Source organism: Giraffa tippelskirchi, chromosome 5 (genome assembly GCF_054371585.1).
Source record: "Giraffa tippelskirchi isolate mGirTip1 chromosome 5, T2T-mGirTip1v1.2.pri, whole genome shotgun sequence".
Taxonomy (NCBI): Eukaryota; Metazoa; Chordata; class Mammalia; order Artiodactyla; family Giraffidae; genus Giraffa; species Giraffa tippelskirchi.
In genome coordinates this window covers 548,056-564,555 of record NC_137279.1, presented here as the reverse complement: position 1 = coordinate 564,555, position 16,500 = coordinate 548,056, and the positions used below count along the sequence as shown (strand labels likewise).

The window sequence follows — 16,500 nt, the reverse complement described above, 5'->3', positions numbered from 1 at the left end:
GGGGGGAGGGGGCATGGGGGGAAGGGGCACTGAGGGGGAGCGGGGGGGGATGGGGGGGCACCGGGGGGAGGGAGGGGGCACCGAGACTCCGTCCGTCACAGGGCGCCGCACCTGCAGGTCGATCTGGTAGAGCGGGTCCGTCAGGGCGTCGGGGTCGTCCTCCTCATCGTCCTCGTAGTAGTCCTCCTCTGCAGACACGGCCGAGGCGAGGTGGTGGTTGGCAGCAGCCCCAGGTGGGGAGTGTCACCCACGAGGCTGAGCCCAAGGGGCACAAAAGCCCAGGTGCCGCCCTTTGAGGAGCCCCCCTGCCCGCTTCCTGGCCCTGCGTGTGCACGACTGCGTCTGCGCTCACCGTATTTGCTCGTGGCGAGAATGTCGGACAGGAGCTGCCCAGCCAGGCCGTCCTCCTCCTCGTCCTCCTCCTCCTCCTGGTCCTCCCACATGTCGTTGGCGTCATCTGCTCGGAGACCAGGAGTGGCTGGGGCAAAGCGCGCACCTCCCCTCCCGCAGACCGGCCAGGATGGAAGACCCCGAGGGTCTCTGCACTGCGGCCCCCAGTCCCGAGGGAGAACCGGGGCTGACCAGACCCTCCCGGTCAGTCTGACTGAGAGCTGACTGTGCTGGTGGGCAGAGAACAGGCTGAGAGGCTCCTGAGAGAAGCCAGGCGGGACGGGCGGCCTCGCAGCAGGCGGCCCCTGGAAGCCAGCCCCACGTGGGCCCGCCCCAGAGTAGTGGGCAGGGAGCGAGCGGGGATGCGGGCACCTTGGCTCCACTCGGCAGGGGCGGCCTGGCGGGCGGCATTGGCCTCCATGACGCTGGACAGCTCGTTGATGATGAGCTTCAGGATCTTGACCAGCAGAGGGATGTTGGTCCAGCGCTCAGGGTCTGCGTAGGAGAGAGGAGGCTGCCCTGGGCTGCTCCTTGCACACAGCTCTCCACCCAGCGCTCCACCCCCAGGCCACACTCAGCCCCGAATGTGTGTGTGCCGAGTACTCAGTCGTGTCCGCCTCTGCGATCCCGTGGACAGCAGCCTGGCAGGCCCCCTCTGTCCATGCGATTCCCCAGGCAAGAACACTGGAGTCAGCTGCCATGCCCGTCTCCAGGGGATCGTCCTGACCTAGGGATTGAACCTCGGTCTCCTGCACGGCAGGCAGATTCTTTACCATCTGAGCCACCAGGAAGCCCCCAGCCCTGAGGCTCAACTAAAGAACTTTATTGTACTCCATGTCACAGGAGTTTCGAATCAGGAGAGATGAAAGACTTCAGGGGCTAAAGCGGACAAGCTGTGCCTGTGAGAAAGCCGGGACCCCAGGGGCTCAAGCAGGTCAGAGTGCTGCAGGCCCCAGACATGCCGCCTCAGAAACAGCGTGGGAACTGTGAGCCTGCGGTCGCATGGCAGTCACAACCACAGACGTGGACGCAAGGGTCCTGGGCCCAGAGCAGGCTGGCCGCTGGGCGTCCTGTCCACTCGCAGCCACAGGAGGAACACGGACGCTGCTCCACTGCTGACCTGCGTCTCCTGCTGACCTGAGTCTCCTGCTGCGCCCCAGGGACCCATCACTGACACCCCCGCCTGAATGCCCCCCAGGTGTCCTAGCCCAGTGAGGGTGGGGGACGGCGTCACGCACTCTTGGCCGACTTGGAGCGGGTGCGGACGCCCTCGTCGGGGCTGTGGAGCTCCTCGCCCTTCACGCGGATGTCCTGCAGCCGCCGGTCGTCGGCGGTGATGCCGTGCTGCAGCAGCTTGCACAGCGCCACGGAGCTGTGGGGGAAGAGGGCTGTGAGCCGGCCTCCCCCAGGGATGCGCCCGACCGCGGCTCTGCAAGGGAAAGCACCTCCAGGCTGCCTAGGGGATGCCCGAGTCCCACTGAGAGGGGCTCCTGTCCCTAAGGACGGGCGGATGCGCATGGCTCTCGAGCAAAGCCAGAGCGGGCGAGCAGCATGCGGATGTCCACCCTGGGAGGCGTGCGGGGTGGGGAGAACGGGATAAAGTCCAGGTAAGTTGTTAGAAAGCTGGCTTTGAAAACACGAGGCGGCGGCAGCAGCACTCAGCCGGGACCGGGGAAGGGCTCTCGCCAGCGGAGATCCCCCGTTTTCTCGGAATTTCAAGATGGCAGCCACTCACAGCTACAGTTGAGCAAGAAGGAAACGGGGACAGGAGCCTGGTGGGCAGCTGGGCCAGGGAGGGGGGGCAGGGGGCCCACCTGACTTTGCCCTCGTACTGCCCGTAGAAGAGGTGCTGCCGGCTGGTCCACTCGGCCATCACGAACTCCAGGGCGGGCTTGCCGGTGGGCCCGGGGAGGCTGCAGAGGAACTCCAGCAGGGGCTCCAGCTGTGTGTGCACCAGATGCGCGAACACCATGATGAGCGACTAGGGGACAGCGGACAGCGGCTCAGGGACACGGCACGCAGGCCGCGGCCCCCCCCCCCGTGGGCGCCCCCACACCTGCATGACGCTGAGCGTCTCGGCCTGCTGCATCTTGCTGAGGACGGCCCGCAGGATCTGGTCCAGGCTCTCGCCCAGCTCCCGGCCCGCCCGGGCGATGAGCGTGGACACCAGGCGGCCCACGAAGGCGGCGGTGAACTCGGAGGTGCGGGGGTCCAGCAGCTGGCTCACCACCTGCATCACGTACCACAGCCCGCTGTGGCCCTGCTCGTCGCGCCACTGTGCCACCTGCTCCAGCGTCACCGACACGTAGGCCCGCAGGCACTCGCCTCCGTTCTGCGGACACGGGGGCAGCCGGTCAGCACCGCGCGCCGGGCTCCAGACCCAGACGCGCACAGCCACCTCTGAGCCCCTCGTGGGAGCCCAGACACAGATCTCTCATCACAGGAGGAGCTTCAGCCGCCAGGCTCTACCTCTGGTACCGGGGAACGCGGCTGAGCCGCAGCTGAAACAGGCCCAGGTCTGGGGACAGAGCAGACCGCTGCCTCGAGCCGCCCCAGGTCGTCCCTCTGCCGACTCTATTGATGGAAGAGGGCTTCTTGGGGCCTGAGCCTACACGGCTGGGATCTCTTCTGCTGCACAGACCCCACACCTTTGCACAGTCAGAACCGTTCCCGGTCCTCTGGACAAGTACAGATTGGAGGGCTTCCTATCGCCAAGGCAGGAAGCGCCTCAGCCTGGCGCCCGTGCTCCATGGCTCGGACACCCGCGCGGAGGTACCTGCATGGTGGCGTTGTCATCCGTGTGCAGGGTGCACTGGGCCACGGCAGGGAAGGCCTGACAGATGAGCAGCTGGGAGAGCGGGGGCTTCGTGTTCCGCACCACCGTGGTCAGGATGTCGATGGCCGTCTGCTGGAGAGAGGTCAGGCTGCCTCAGGGGTGGGAAGGGAGGGGCCCACCCACCGACCCAGAGACACGGGGTGGGAAGGGAGGGGGAGGGGGAGGGGCCCACCCACTGACCCAGAGACACTCAGGCCTAGGCGAGCTCCCAGGAGGAGGCAGCGGAGGGCGCTCCCAGCCCCCAGGCGGCAGCCCGCAGCTGGGGGAAAGGGAAGGGCTGTGGGATACCCAGCCAGGCTGGTGTCGCAGCGGTCCTGCCCCGTCACATAGGGAACAAGAGCCCCCTCCTGGAAGCCTCGAGAGGCCCCACCGCCCTGTGCCCAGGGACGCCCCTGCCCTGAGAACGCATCACGGCTGGTCAGGGGCGGCGCGGGGCCCGTAAGGATGAGGACGCACCGCACAGAGCCCTGCGGGGATCTTGTCCGCGGGCGCCTGCATGATGCTGACCAGGGTGGGGATCAGCCGTGTCTGCATGGGGCCCTGGCAGGCCTCGATCTGGGACAGCTCCTTGAAGACGTCCTGAGACAGCGAGGCCACCACGGGGTCTGAGGAGAGAGGATGGGCGTGCTCTGGCCACACCGCCTGCCGCTGACCCGCACCTAAGCCGCCAGCTTCTGCCCAATCTCTCAAGCCGGACCCGGGGCCCAGGGCAGCCACCAGGGCCTAGGAGGCAGCGCGTGTGACCTGACGGAGCCGAGGACAAGTCAGCAACAGCTATTCCGAAAACAAAAACTGCCTCTTTCCCTGGGACAAACCTTTAATGCCTGTATTCTTGTGAAACGTGGATTATGAGCCCAAATGCTTAGAAAAGAAGCCCCCACTGACAGCTTGTTAAGAAGACACCACTGTCTCAGAACTGCCTCAACACTGACTTTTCCGGGTCCCACATGTTGAGGAGGACTGCACACCAGCTCCTGGGGGTGGTCCCAAAGCCACTTGAGGGCACAAGAGAAAGCCTTCGCACAGCAGAGCCTCGTGAAGAAACGGAGCTTTAGCTAAACCTGCTTCATCTACCTACGAGAAATGGAAACACCCTCCCTCTACGGAGCACTCAACGTGCAGGCACTAAGGCTCATGCTCCGTGCAAGACGAGAGCTGTGAAGCACTCAGCGGTGCGTGAGCAGAACAGCAAACAGACACTAACACGGCCACTCAGCGGGTGTCACGTGACGGGCGGAGAACGCAGTGTGGACCCACGCAGGGTGGAACCTTCCTTAGGGCACGTTTTTAAGTGAAACAATGAATCAAGTAAAATGTCTAGTGCGTGCTTAGTCGCTTAAGTCATGTCCGACTCTCTGTGACCCCATGGACCGTGGCCTAAAATGTCTAGTACGACCTCACATTAGCACCAACCCTCTTCCAAGCTTCCACATGCATTCTTCAGATATAAGTGTCCTCAATGTTCTTGCTGATATTAAAACCAAAATTTGGGATTCTATGCTACGAGTTTTGGAAAACAATCTATTTACTTACTACAAGGTGAGCACCTCCCCATGGCTTTAATTATTTCTTTGAGATTGGATTATTAATGGCTGCACAGCATTCCATTTTATGGATGTAATTAATCTCTAATTATTTCCAAAGATTTGCTACTGCAGAAAACATGCGATGAACCCCTGACCCTAGACCTCTGCCTGTCTCTTCTTCAGCTCCCCTCTAGTCCTAGTTCTAGGCCTCTTCTTTTGGGAAGCTTTTGATTTAGTTGCTCCATCTCCTACTTCACTGCCGGTTCTTTTCTCCAGCTCCTAAAGAGAGCGAGTCACAGGCACAGGTTCTCTGCTGTCTGCATCTGCACACAACCAGACTCTCGCCAATTTATGGTCCGCCTCTGCTTCTAATGCACCAGCCCACGAGACCCGGGGGGCGTCCGCGTGGCCCCGCCCCGCGTGTACCGTTGCTGTACTTCAGGAAGATGGCGATGGTGAAGGGGCAGATTTTGCTCTCCATGCTCGCTGTGAACTCGGGGTCCACCGTGCAGACGATGCACAGGGTCTCCATCACCAGGTTGAGGACCTCGGAGCTGAACTGGGCCGCGAGGTGGATCAGGCCGTCCAGGACGCTGGGGAGGAAGGGCTGCAGCACGGCTGTGCTCTCCGAGGCTTTCAGCTGGTCACAGTAGCTGGGGAGCGAGACAAGCAAGACGCTCAGCAGCAGGCCCCCGCGCTGGGTTCTCCAGTCAGCATGACCTGTCACAGGATTTATGAAGCTATTCTAGAGCTCGCTAGACCTTTACATCTTTCTGTAGCTTTTCTCTTAGATTTTTCAGCACCACCATTTCTATGTTTTCTACTGTATTTCTGCTTTGGTCTTCACGATTGCCTTTAAAATTTCTTTCATCCCCCTGTTCTGTTATGAAATCCCAGTCTCAGCTATGTCCAAATCATTCAGATATTAAGTCAAATGCATTACGGTTCCTCGGACTATTGTTTTAGGCACATTCCTCCGATAGACAGACAAATATATATATATATCTATACGCTTTTTTTTTTTCCCAGTTAAGTGTTTTTAAATCTCTTCCAATACAACAGTTATTCATTAATAGTAGGAGACTATTTTTTTACTTCCACGTTACAAAAATTTTGTACTTTTTGGCGGCTTTTGCATCCTGAAATTAGATCAATTTATAGAAACATTTTACTCATACTTACAAACTTGGTGTACTATTTGTGGGGTTTAGACGTTTGTTTTAAAACAGAAACAGACTCACAGGCTTAGAAAATGAACCTGTGCTCACAGGGGGAGAAGGGCGGAGGGGAGGGATAGTGGAGTCTGAGGTGGACGTGTACACACTGCTGTACTGAAGACACATAACCACAAGGGCCTGCTGTGTAGCACGGGGAACTCTGCTCAGTGCTCTGTAATCCTCTAAATGGTAAAAGAGTGTAAGAACAGACACATGCACGACTGACTCTCCGTGCTGACACCTGACCCTAACACGGCACTGTTAGTCAGCTATACTCCAACATAAAATTTTTTTTTAATTTATTTAAAAAACGTTTGTTACACATACTTCTACCTCATTAACCTCTTAATCAATAAACATTTACTAGATGCTGCTCACCATGTCCAATGGATACATTATTAAAAATACATTATCCAAGTCTTTATTTTTGTTATCTATGGAATGGTAACAAGTCAATAAAAACGCTGTTTCAGTATGTTAAAAGAACCTAGTGCAGAGACAAGGCTGTCCCCAGGTTTTCAATGAATGGTTTCTCTTAACGTAATTCTTAGACGTCCTAAACATCTGTGTGTCAGCCGCTGGGTTCAGAGGCCATGGTGACTGGTACACCTGTGGGCTTGGACCTCAGGTCTGCCCACTCCTTGTTGCTGGCTCATAGCGCCTTGATGTTCGAGGCCACCGTGCTCCACACTACCCCTCCTGCAGAGTGGGCTGGGCAGACACGTGCGCGGGGACGGACTGGGCCCACTCCTCCCGAGGTGGCCGCACTCTAAGTGTCAACAGAGCCTGGCAGGTCAGAGAGGCCGCCCTGCGTGCTCAGACCACATGGGATCTTCCACGCCATGTTAAACAGGTTAGACGTTACTCTGGAAGTCAGTGTGGCTCAAAGGTTTTTTTCTTTCACACACCACTTCTAACATCTAATTTCTTCTTTCCCCTGGAGTCTTTAGGGGAACTGACACCCCAGGAAAACGCTGCGTGTGCCCAGTGGCCTCACGGACTGCTTGGCGTGCTCTGACTTTGTCCTGGGTACCTGCATCCCAGAGCTTGGAGAGCATAGCCAGGGCCACGAGAGTTTCCGTTGCAGCAGCAAAAATACAAGTACTCGACTTTAGAAAGACCAGTTTGAGAGCTGAGATAATAAAGATGGCAGCAGTCTGAGGCTGCAGGCAGCAAAACCCCTCAAGGGCCCTGCGGGAACTCAGGCAGGAGAAGCCGCAGGCACACGGGGGCGGCTGAAGCGGGCGCGGCGGGCACCAGGCTGCAGAGGGCAGGGCTCTGCTTCAGGTGTGGCATCCACAGGTGCGGGGTCTGCACTTCCACGGTGACAGGGGCTGCAGGCAGGGGAGGCCTGCAGGTGGTCGACAGAAGCTCAGCAGGGGAGCTGTTCGTCTCCAGGTACTCACGCCTGTCCTGGCACAGACAGGAGCACACACATGACCCTGGAGCTGTGGGGGAAGGTCAGCAGACACGTGGCCCACGTGTAGGCATCTGCCGTCAGCACCCCCTGCAGGAGCGCTATGAGCAGCGTGCAGCAGTGCACACACCGTGACCTGAACCAGCGTCAGAGCCGGGCGAGGAGAGGACAGCTGAGCGGTACCACGGCCAGGCAGGGGCTGCTGGGGACAGGAGACGGGGCAGGCGTGGGGACGCGCTGAGGACAAGCCGGGCTGAGACTGGCTGGAGAACTGAGGAGGGCAGCGGCCCCACGTGAAGCCCGGCGTGAGAAGTGCAGCAGGGGCAGGGGCTCGGCCCCTGTGGTGAACGTGGGCAGTGCCATTGCTCTGCTCTGCGTGTTCATGGCTTTCATCCCTTCTCCAGGGACAGCGGCTACACCTTTCAAGAAAGCCCTGCCCGTGTAGTCGGAGAACTGAAAGTGAGTTAAAAAAAAAAAGTTCTCACGTATTTTTTCTGATTATAAAAGTAGTATAAAATGTGAATTTTTCTCAGCTTTACTGCGGCGTACTCCATCTATGAAACGGTTAGCATGAGCGCTGTGGTGCCTGGATACACGTCCACACTGTACGGGTTTTCCCTCTTCCACTTTATTACCACGTCCATCCCCTCAGGTTCACCTTCTTCTGGGGGGAACGTGTGGTCTCCACTCTCCATCACAAACACCACAGGCACCGACAGTCCCGCCCCACACTGGAGCCTCAGACCTGACTCCTCCTGGGACGGCAGCGAGCTCCCGTCGACCTCTCCAGGCCCGCACCCCGCCCGGGCCTTCTGCTCTCCTTCACAGCAAGCCCGGCCTTTTCCGAAGCCTCCACAGGTAAGTGTGGCTCATCTCGGTCAGCACAGCGCCCTCGAGGTCCATCCGGCTGCTGCAGACGGCAGGCTTCCCTCGCACCGCTGAGTTGCATCCACTAGACACACATCACCTTCACCCGCTTCTCCGCTGATGCCCTCAAGGAGCTTCCGCAGCCTGGCTACGTGAACAGCACAGCATGCGGCGCAGGAGTGCAGGCATCGCTTTGAAACCGTGTTTTCCTTTCCTCTGGATGGATATCCGCAAACAGGGCGGCTGCATCGCATGGCAGCTCCATTTTCAGTTTTTTAAGACCCTCCACACTGTTCTCTACAGTGGTCGCACCCACTTACACTCCCACCCACAGTACAAAAGTGTTCCTTTCTCTCCACACCCTCGTTCATCTTGTTATCTGCCTTTAAAAAAAATATCAACTAGTGTCTTTCCTTTTGGCTCTGCTGGGCCTTCGCTGCAGTGTGTGGCTCTCTTTAGTTACGGTGCACGAGCCCAGTTGTCCCACAGCACGCAGAATCTTCCCGGACCGGGAATCAAACCCGCGTCCCCCTGTGCTGGCAGGTGGATTCCTACCCACTGAACCGCCAGGGAAGTCCTCTTGTCTTTTTGATACTAGCCATGCTGACAAGTTTGACTTGAGAGCTCACTGTGGTTTTGATTTGCATTTTCCTGGTACCCAGTGGTGTTGAGCACCCTTTCATGTACCTGTCGGCCACCTGTATGTCTTCTCCAGGAAAAAACGTCTTTTCCAATCCTCTGCCATTTATTTTTTATCAGACTGTTTATTTGCTATTGAGTTGCATGAGTCTGCCATATATTTTGCATATTAACCCCTTATCAGATAAATGGTTTGCCAATACTTTCTTTCATTCAGTAGGCCGCTTCTTCCTTGGGCTCACTGCTTCCTCTGCTGTGCTTTCAGTCGGATGTAGCCCCACTCATTTATTTTTGCTTTTGTTGCCTCTGCTCTTGGTGTCGAATGTAAGAAGTCATTGCCAAGACCAGTGTCAGGGAGTTTAATTTTCATGGTTTTTCTAAGAGTCTCATGATTTTAGGTCTTAGGTTCAAGTCTTTATTTTGAGTTGGCTTCAGTATATGGTGTAAGACTGTTGTTTAATTGCTCAGTCATGTCCAACTCTTTGTGACCCCATGGACCGCAGCACACCAGGCTTCCCTGTCCTTCACTATCCCCCGGAGTTGGTTCAAACTCATGCCCATTGAGTCGGTGATGCCATCCAGCCATCTCATCCTCTGTCGTCCCCTTCTCCTCTGCCCTCAATCTTTCCCAGCATCAGGGTCTTTTCCACTGAGTCAGCTCTTCGCATCACGTGGCCAAAGTATTGGAGTTTCAGCTTCAGCATCAGTCCTCCTGATGAACATTCAGGACTGATCTCCTTTAGGATTGACTGGTTTGATCTCCTTGCAGTCCAAGGGACTCTCAAGAGTCTTCTTCTCCAACACCATAGTTCAAAAGCATCAATTCTTTGGTGCTCAGCCTTCTTTATGGTCCAACTCTCACATCCATACGTGACTACTGCAAATAGCTTTGACTATACGGACCTTTGTTGACAAACTGATGTCTCCGCTTTTGAATATGCTAAGTTTGTCACAGCTTCTCTTTCAAGGAGTAAGCGTCTTTTAATTTCACGGCTGCAGTCACCGTCCACAGTGATTCTGAAGCCCAAGAAAATCACTGTTTCCATTTCCCCCCCATCTACTTGCCTTGAAGTAATGGGACTGGATGCCATGACTTTAAGCAAGCTTTTTGAATGTTGAGTTTTAAGCCAGCTTTTTCGCTCTCCTCTTTCACCTTCACCAAGAGGCTCTTTAGTTCCTCTTCACTTTATGCCATTAGGGTGGTATCATCTGCATATCTGAGGTTCCTGATATTTCTCTCAGCAGTCTTGATTCCAGTTTGTGATTCATCCAGCCTGGCGTTTCGCATGATGCACTCTGCATATAAGTTAAATAAGCGGGGTGTAAGATAAGTCCAGTTTCTCGAGCACCGTTCACTGAAGAGACTGTCCACCCCCCGTGTCCTCTTGGCTCCTCTCATAACGCGACCGACCACAGAAGGGCAGGGTTGCAGCCGGGCTCGCTATTCTCCATGGATCTTTGTGTCTGGTTTAATGCCAACACCATCCTATTTTGATTACTATCACTTCGTAATACAGTTTAAAGTCAAGAACTGTGATATCATACAGATTCTGGAGTTGTTTGTTCTATTTACGTAAAAAATGCCATTGGAATTTTGAGTGGGACTACACTGAATCTGTAAATCGCTTTTGGTAGTTTGGACATTTAAATGATGTTCATTATTTCAATCTATGAACATGAAATATCTATTAGTTTGTGACTTCAATTTCTTTCCTCGATGTCTTATAGCTTTCTGTGTATAGATCTTTCATCATCTTGGTGACTTATGTTTATTCTTAGATATTTTATTGTTTTTGATGCAACTATTTTTTAAATTTCTTTCTGACAGCTCATTATTATTTCTTTTCTAACTGCTCTGCTCAGGAGTTGCAGTACTATGTTGAGAAGGAGTGGTTAAGAGTGGGTATCCTTACCTTGTTCTTGATCTTAAGAGGAAAAGCTTTCAGCCGTTCACTGCTGAATATATTAGCTGGGGGGCTGTCATATATGGCCTTTATTGTGTTGAGATATGTTCCTTCTACGCACTTTGTTGAAAGCTTTTGCCATGAAAGGGTACTGAATTTTGTCAAGTGCTTTTTCTGCATCTATTGAGATATTCACATATTTTTATTTTTCATTCTATTAACTGGCGTATTACATGATTAATTAGCTCATGTATGCTGAGCCCTTTGTATCCCAGGAATAAGTCCCACTTGATCACGGTGTGTGAGCCTTTTATTGTGCTGCTGAACTGAGTTTGCAGGCACTGTGATGAGAATTTGCATCTATACTTATCAGGCATACTGGCCTGTTGTTTTCTTCTCCTGTAGTGTCCTTGTTATCAGGGTAACACTGGCCTAGAAAAATGAGTTTGGAAATGTTCCTTCCTCTTCAATATGTGGAGGGAGTTTGAGAAGGACTGGTATTTATTTTTCCTTGAACGTCTGGTAGAACTCAGCAGTGAAACCATCTGGTCCTGGGCTTTGCTCGTGGCAGGTTTCTCGTTACTGACTCACTCTCCTCATTAGCTACTGGTCTGTTGAGATCTTCAAATTCATGGTTCAGGATTCCTAGGCTGTATGTCTCTAAGAACTTGTGCATTTCTTCTAGGTAAGCCCATTGTTGGCATATACTTGTTCACAGTGGTCGCTCATGAACCTCTGTCTTTCTGTGCTATCAGCTGTAAAGTCTCCTGTTTCATTTCTGATCTGTGTGAGTGTTCTGTCTTTTTAGTCTGGCTATAGTTTGTCAGTTTTGTTGATCTCTTCAGGATACCAGCTCTTAGCCTCACTAAGCTCCTCGAGCATCTCTCTGGTTCCTACTTTCCTGTCGCTGCTCTCATTTTCCTCCTCTGCCTCTGGCCTTGGTTTGTTCTCTCTTAAGCTCCTGAGGAAGAAAGTGAGGTTGTCTGAGACTGTTTTTTCTTTTTCTGCTTTAATGTAAGTGTTTTTATTTATAAACTTCCCTTGTTAGAATGCCTTTTTCTGTATCCTGTAAGTTTTGGTATGTTGTATTTCCATTTTCATGTGTTTCAGGACATGTTTAGATTTCTCTTTTAATTTTTCCTTTGACCCAAGGGTTGTTCAGAAAAGTACTGTTTGATTTCCATGTATCTGTGATTTTTCTGGTTTTCCTACTGTAACAAATTTCAAACGTTTCCTCCACGTGACTGGAAAGGACACTCGGTATGATTTCACCTTACACTTACTAACACTGGGACATGGCCTGTCCGGGAGCGTCCCCCAGGCGTGCCTGGGAAGGAGGCACGCTCAGCTGCTGCTGGATGAACCGCTCAGCAGGTCTGCTGGGTCCATCTGGTTGAAGGCGTAGTTTAGGTCCAGTGTCCCATTACTGATTTTGTTTGGACAAACACCCATGGTAAAGGGGAGGGGGCATAAATCTGCTGTTACTGTACTGCTGTCTCTCCTTTCGGAGATTAATATCTGCTGGGTATACTTAGGTGCTCTGATGGCAGATGCACATGTATTTGTGACTGTTCTATCTTCCTGATGAATTAACTCCCTTATCATATAATGGGCTGTTTCATGTTACAGCTTCTGAATAAAGTCTACTTGCTGATAAAAGCACAGATATTATCACTCTCTTCTCGTTTCTACTTAACACGCAGTATCTTTTTTCCATTCCTTTACTTTGAGCCTGTGTGTCTTAAGACCTGTAGTCTCAATTGGTTCTTCCTTCCAATCCATTCAGCTAATGTGACTTTTAATTGGAGAATTCAGTCCATTTATATTTAAGATAACCTTTGATAAGTAAGCCCAGTTTACTAACTGCCGTTTTATTAATTGTTTGCTGGCTCCCCTGTGGCCCCCTGTTCCCCACTTCCCCTCTGGCTCTCTTCCTCTGTGAATGGTGATCTTCCGTAGAGAAATGCTTTCTTGCTTTTCTCTTTATTGTTTGTGCGTCTATCACAGACTTTTGCTTTGTGGTCACCATAAAGCATTTTACAGATATAAAGAAACTCTACCCCTTTATTCCCATCCATTAATGTCTCTGATGTCATGATTTAACTTCTTTTATACTTGCCTGGAAACTCCCATGGACGGAGAAGCCTGGTGGGCTACAGTCCACGGGGTCGCTAAGAGTCAGACACGACTGAGCGACTTCACTTTCACTTTTCCCTTTCATGCACTGGAGAAGGAAATGGCAACCCATTGCAGTGTTCTTGCCTGGAGAATCCTAGGAACGGCGGGGCCTGGTGGGCTGCCATTTATGGGGTCGCACAGAGTCGGACACGACTGAGGCGACTTAGCAGCAGCAGCAGCATACTGTGCATTCGTTATAATGAGGACTTCCCTGGTGGCTCAAACAGTAAAGCGTCTGCCTACAATGCGGAAGACCTGGGTTCATTGAGCTGGTTATTTGTAATACTTTCATCTTTTACCCTTTATACTAGAGTCAGGTGGTTAACACCATCATATCACAGTATTAAGAGTATTCTGAATCAATAACATACTTACCCGTAGCAATATATTGTACATTTTCACATTAGTAATATGCATCTTTTCATTTCAGCTTGAAGAATTTCCAGTGTTTCTTGTAAGGCATGTCTAGTGGTGAAGAACTCCTTCAGCTTGTTTGTCTTGGAAAGTCTTCACTTCTGAAGGACAGCCTTGCTAGGTAAAGCATTCTTGGTTGGCAGCTTTTTCTTTCAGCACCTAGAATGTATTATTCCACTGTCTCTTGGCCTGCAAAGTTTCTGCTGAGAAATCTATTGCTGGCCTTATGGGAGCTTCCTTGTACGAGAAAAAGGTTTTTGCCTCTTGATGCTTTGAAAATTCTTTGATTTTAGATAGTTTTATTATACTGTGTCTTGAAGATTACCTTGGACTGAAATTTTGGGGTGAAGTATATTAGCTTTATAACTAGGAGGTGCAAATCTCCCCTCAGATTTGGGAAGTTCTCATGCAATTTCTTTACAAAGCTTTCTTCCCTTTCTTCTGGGATTCCAATTATGTATCTACCATTTCTCCTAAAGGCACCACTGGGTTTACATTTCTTCGTTTTCGTTCTTTATTCTCTGTCATCCTCTGACTAGATCATTTCAAACGCACCGTCTTCTATTTCACAGACTCCTTCTGCCTGATCCATTCTGCTACTGATGCTCTCTATGGCATTTTTCATGTCACTTTCTGTATCCTTCAGCTCCAGAATTCATTTGTTACTTTTTTATGATTTCTCTCTCTTGACTGAATTTCTCATTTTGTCTGTGAGTTGTTTTTCGGATTTCATGAAGTTGCGTTTTTGTGCTTTCCTGCCATTAACTGAACTCCTTAAAATGACTACTTTGAACTCTATCAGATAAATCACAGATCCCCGCGTCTTTGGGGTTGGGGACTGGAAACTGCTGTCTCTTTTCTGATGTCCCGTTTTCTTGCTTCTTCAGGCTCCTTTATGTCTCGTGCTGCTGTCTCCACACTGGAAGCAGCAGTCAGCTCCTCTCGCGTTGCTGTCTTCACACTGGAAGCAGCAGTCAGCTCCTTCAGGCTTCAGTGACCAGCCTCTTCCGAGTGTCCAGTCTTGAATGTCTCGCCCCAGCGCCATGCTGGAGCATCTCCACTGGACTGTGGCTTCAACAAAGGCTCCCTCATCTGTGGGTAACTGTCTCAGTCAATGTTCTCCAGGAGTTCCTGGACCACTCCTCGATCCAGAGCTGGGACAGTCTGTGCTCCTATAACCTGATACACAGGAGGGTGAGATTCCCCCTGGCTGCTTGATGATGATGACAGAACCAAGCCAAATGGGACCATAGCCAGGGCTGTGGTTGGCCAGTCAGCAGTCAGGATGTGAGCCTGTCTTCTCAAAACATTTCTCCTTGTCCTCAGGTGGCTCCGCACTTGGACAAATGCCAAACTGTGGGTGCAGGAGGGATAAGAGCGAGGGGCGCCTTGTTCAGACCTCTCTGACAGCCTGCACCCTAGTGCTAAGGACACACAACAGTGCCCAGCGTCTCAATCTGTTTCAGAAGGTCAGGAGGCAGTGCAGGCAGGTGGAAGGTAAACTCTGTGTTTTAAGGGTTTCAAGCAATTCTTAGGACTCAACTGAGGCTCTTAGGTTTGGACCTGAAAACATTCCTGCAAACACCAATGCCTCTCTGTTCTGGGGAGGAGCACAAATAAAGGACTACCTGAGCCACGAGCTGTGAGAAAGATGTAAAACTGGGGAAAACGTACACAGTTTCCAGGCCATATTATCCCAAATTTGGTTTCTAGCACAGATACCATCGGTCAAGCAGCTGGGCTGGGCTCTCAGCCTGCTTCTGTGCTGTGCTCCACAACTGTGCAGCCCCAGGCAAGTCAGATCTCTCTCAGAGCCCAGGTTTGGTCCCTCTGTGAGGGAGGGAGCTGTCCAGATGGTCCCAGAACTGGACTGAATTGAAAAGGAAAGAGGAGTAAAAACAGGACATATCTGGGACTCACAGAAGCCCTGTCCTGCCAACATTCCTTCTGCAGGAGATCTCCGTCAGAAATTTCCGAGCAACACAGTGAACTGGGTAACTGCTGTTTGGGACTTCTACCCTGAGCAACTTTCTCTTAAAACAGGTCTGCTTGCTCTAAGATGGCGTACTCACCCCCAGATGGCTCTCACTGCAGAGATTCGAACTGATGGGGGTTGTGTCTCATGAAGACCACTAACTGTTGCCTGAAGAAACTGCTGGATCAGTTCAGGGGACATAGCAACAGTGAAACGACTGGCAGCCCAGAGAGCTCGGCCCAGGAGGAAAGGAGACACTGGGGAGAGAGAGAGCGCGGTCAGGGCCGGACACGGGCCGGGGCCGGGCCGGACACGGGCCAGGGGCCGGGCCGGACACGGGCCAGGGGCAGGGCCGGACACGGGTCAGGGGCAGGGCCGGACACAGCCCAGCTCCCCGCCCCTCCTCCCTATCCCCGCCTCAGCGCCCTGCAGTGACTGGGCACTACCATACACACACAGGCCAGGGCAGGGCCGGACACAGGCCAGGGGCAGGGCCGGACACGGGTCAGGGGCAGGGCCGGACACGGGTCAGGGGCAGGGCCGGACACAGCCCAGCTCCCCGGCCCTCCTCCCTACCCCCGCCTCAGCGCCCTGCAGTGACTGGGCACTACCATACACACACAGGCCAGGGCAGGGCCGGACACAGGCCAGGGGCAGGGCCGGACACGGGTCAGGGGCAGGGCCGGACACGGGTCAGGGGCAGGGCCGGACACAGCCCAGCTCCCTGCCCCTCCTCCCTACCCCCGCCTCGGCGCGCCGCCGTGACTGGGCACCACCTCACACACACACAGCTAATGAACAGGAAAAGCAAGACCGTGAAAGACAGAAGCAAATGTGTGACCTATGGCACAGAAGCAGTCTCCCAGATTCCCAAGGTACATGCTGAACATTCCTGGACTAAAAAGACATCCCAGCCCTGACCCCACCCCAGCTCTCCCCATTCCTCACGCACTGCTAACCAGTTCTCTGGAAGCTTCTCCATAGCCAGCTTTTCCCTACTCTTGGACCACTACTGGAATGTTACAAATTACATCTGTCATTCTCTTATTTAAAATGTCAATAAATTTCACAGCTTACCAAATAAAGCCCCTTGGATCAGTGCCTCTGGCATCACTTCCAATTCCCCTCTATGCCTCC

At 52.9% G+C, this 16,500-nt stretch overlaps 1 protein-coding gene across 18 annotated transcripts in view; it reads right to left on the bottom strand.

Moving 5' to 3' along the window:
- Positions 1-16,500, bottom strand: part of IPO9 (importin 9) — a 37,943-nt gene that overhangs the window by 1,638 nt on the left and 19,805 nt on the right. For 4 of the 18 annotated variants that reach the window (XM_081487289.1, XM_081487280.1, XM_081487276.1 and 1 more), the window contains 10 exons: positions 15,461-15,620; positions 5,179-5,405; positions 3,683-3,831; positions 3,167-3,295; positions 2,447-2,722; positions 2,205-2,371; positions 1,629-1,762; positions 763-885; positions 353-457; positions 112-188 (listed from right to left, as the gene is read on the bottom strand). In XM_081487289.1, coding sequence (XP_081343415.1) covers positions 112-188; positions 353-457; positions 763-885; positions 1,629-1,762; positions 2,205-2,371; positions 2,447-2,722; positions 3,167-3,295; positions 3,683-3,831; positions 5,179-5,405; positions 15,461-15,620 — 1,547 coding nt within the window. Of the gene's footprint in view, positions 1-111; positions 189-352; positions 458-762; positions 886-1,628; positions 1,763-2,204; positions 2,372-2,446; positions 2,723-3,166; positions 3,299-3,682; positions 3,832-5,178; positions 5,406-15,460; positions 15,621-16,500 lie in introns of all 18 variants that reach the window. The other 14 variants (XM_081487292.1, XM_081487282.1, XM_081487278.1 and 11 more) reach the window with 7 other exon arrangements.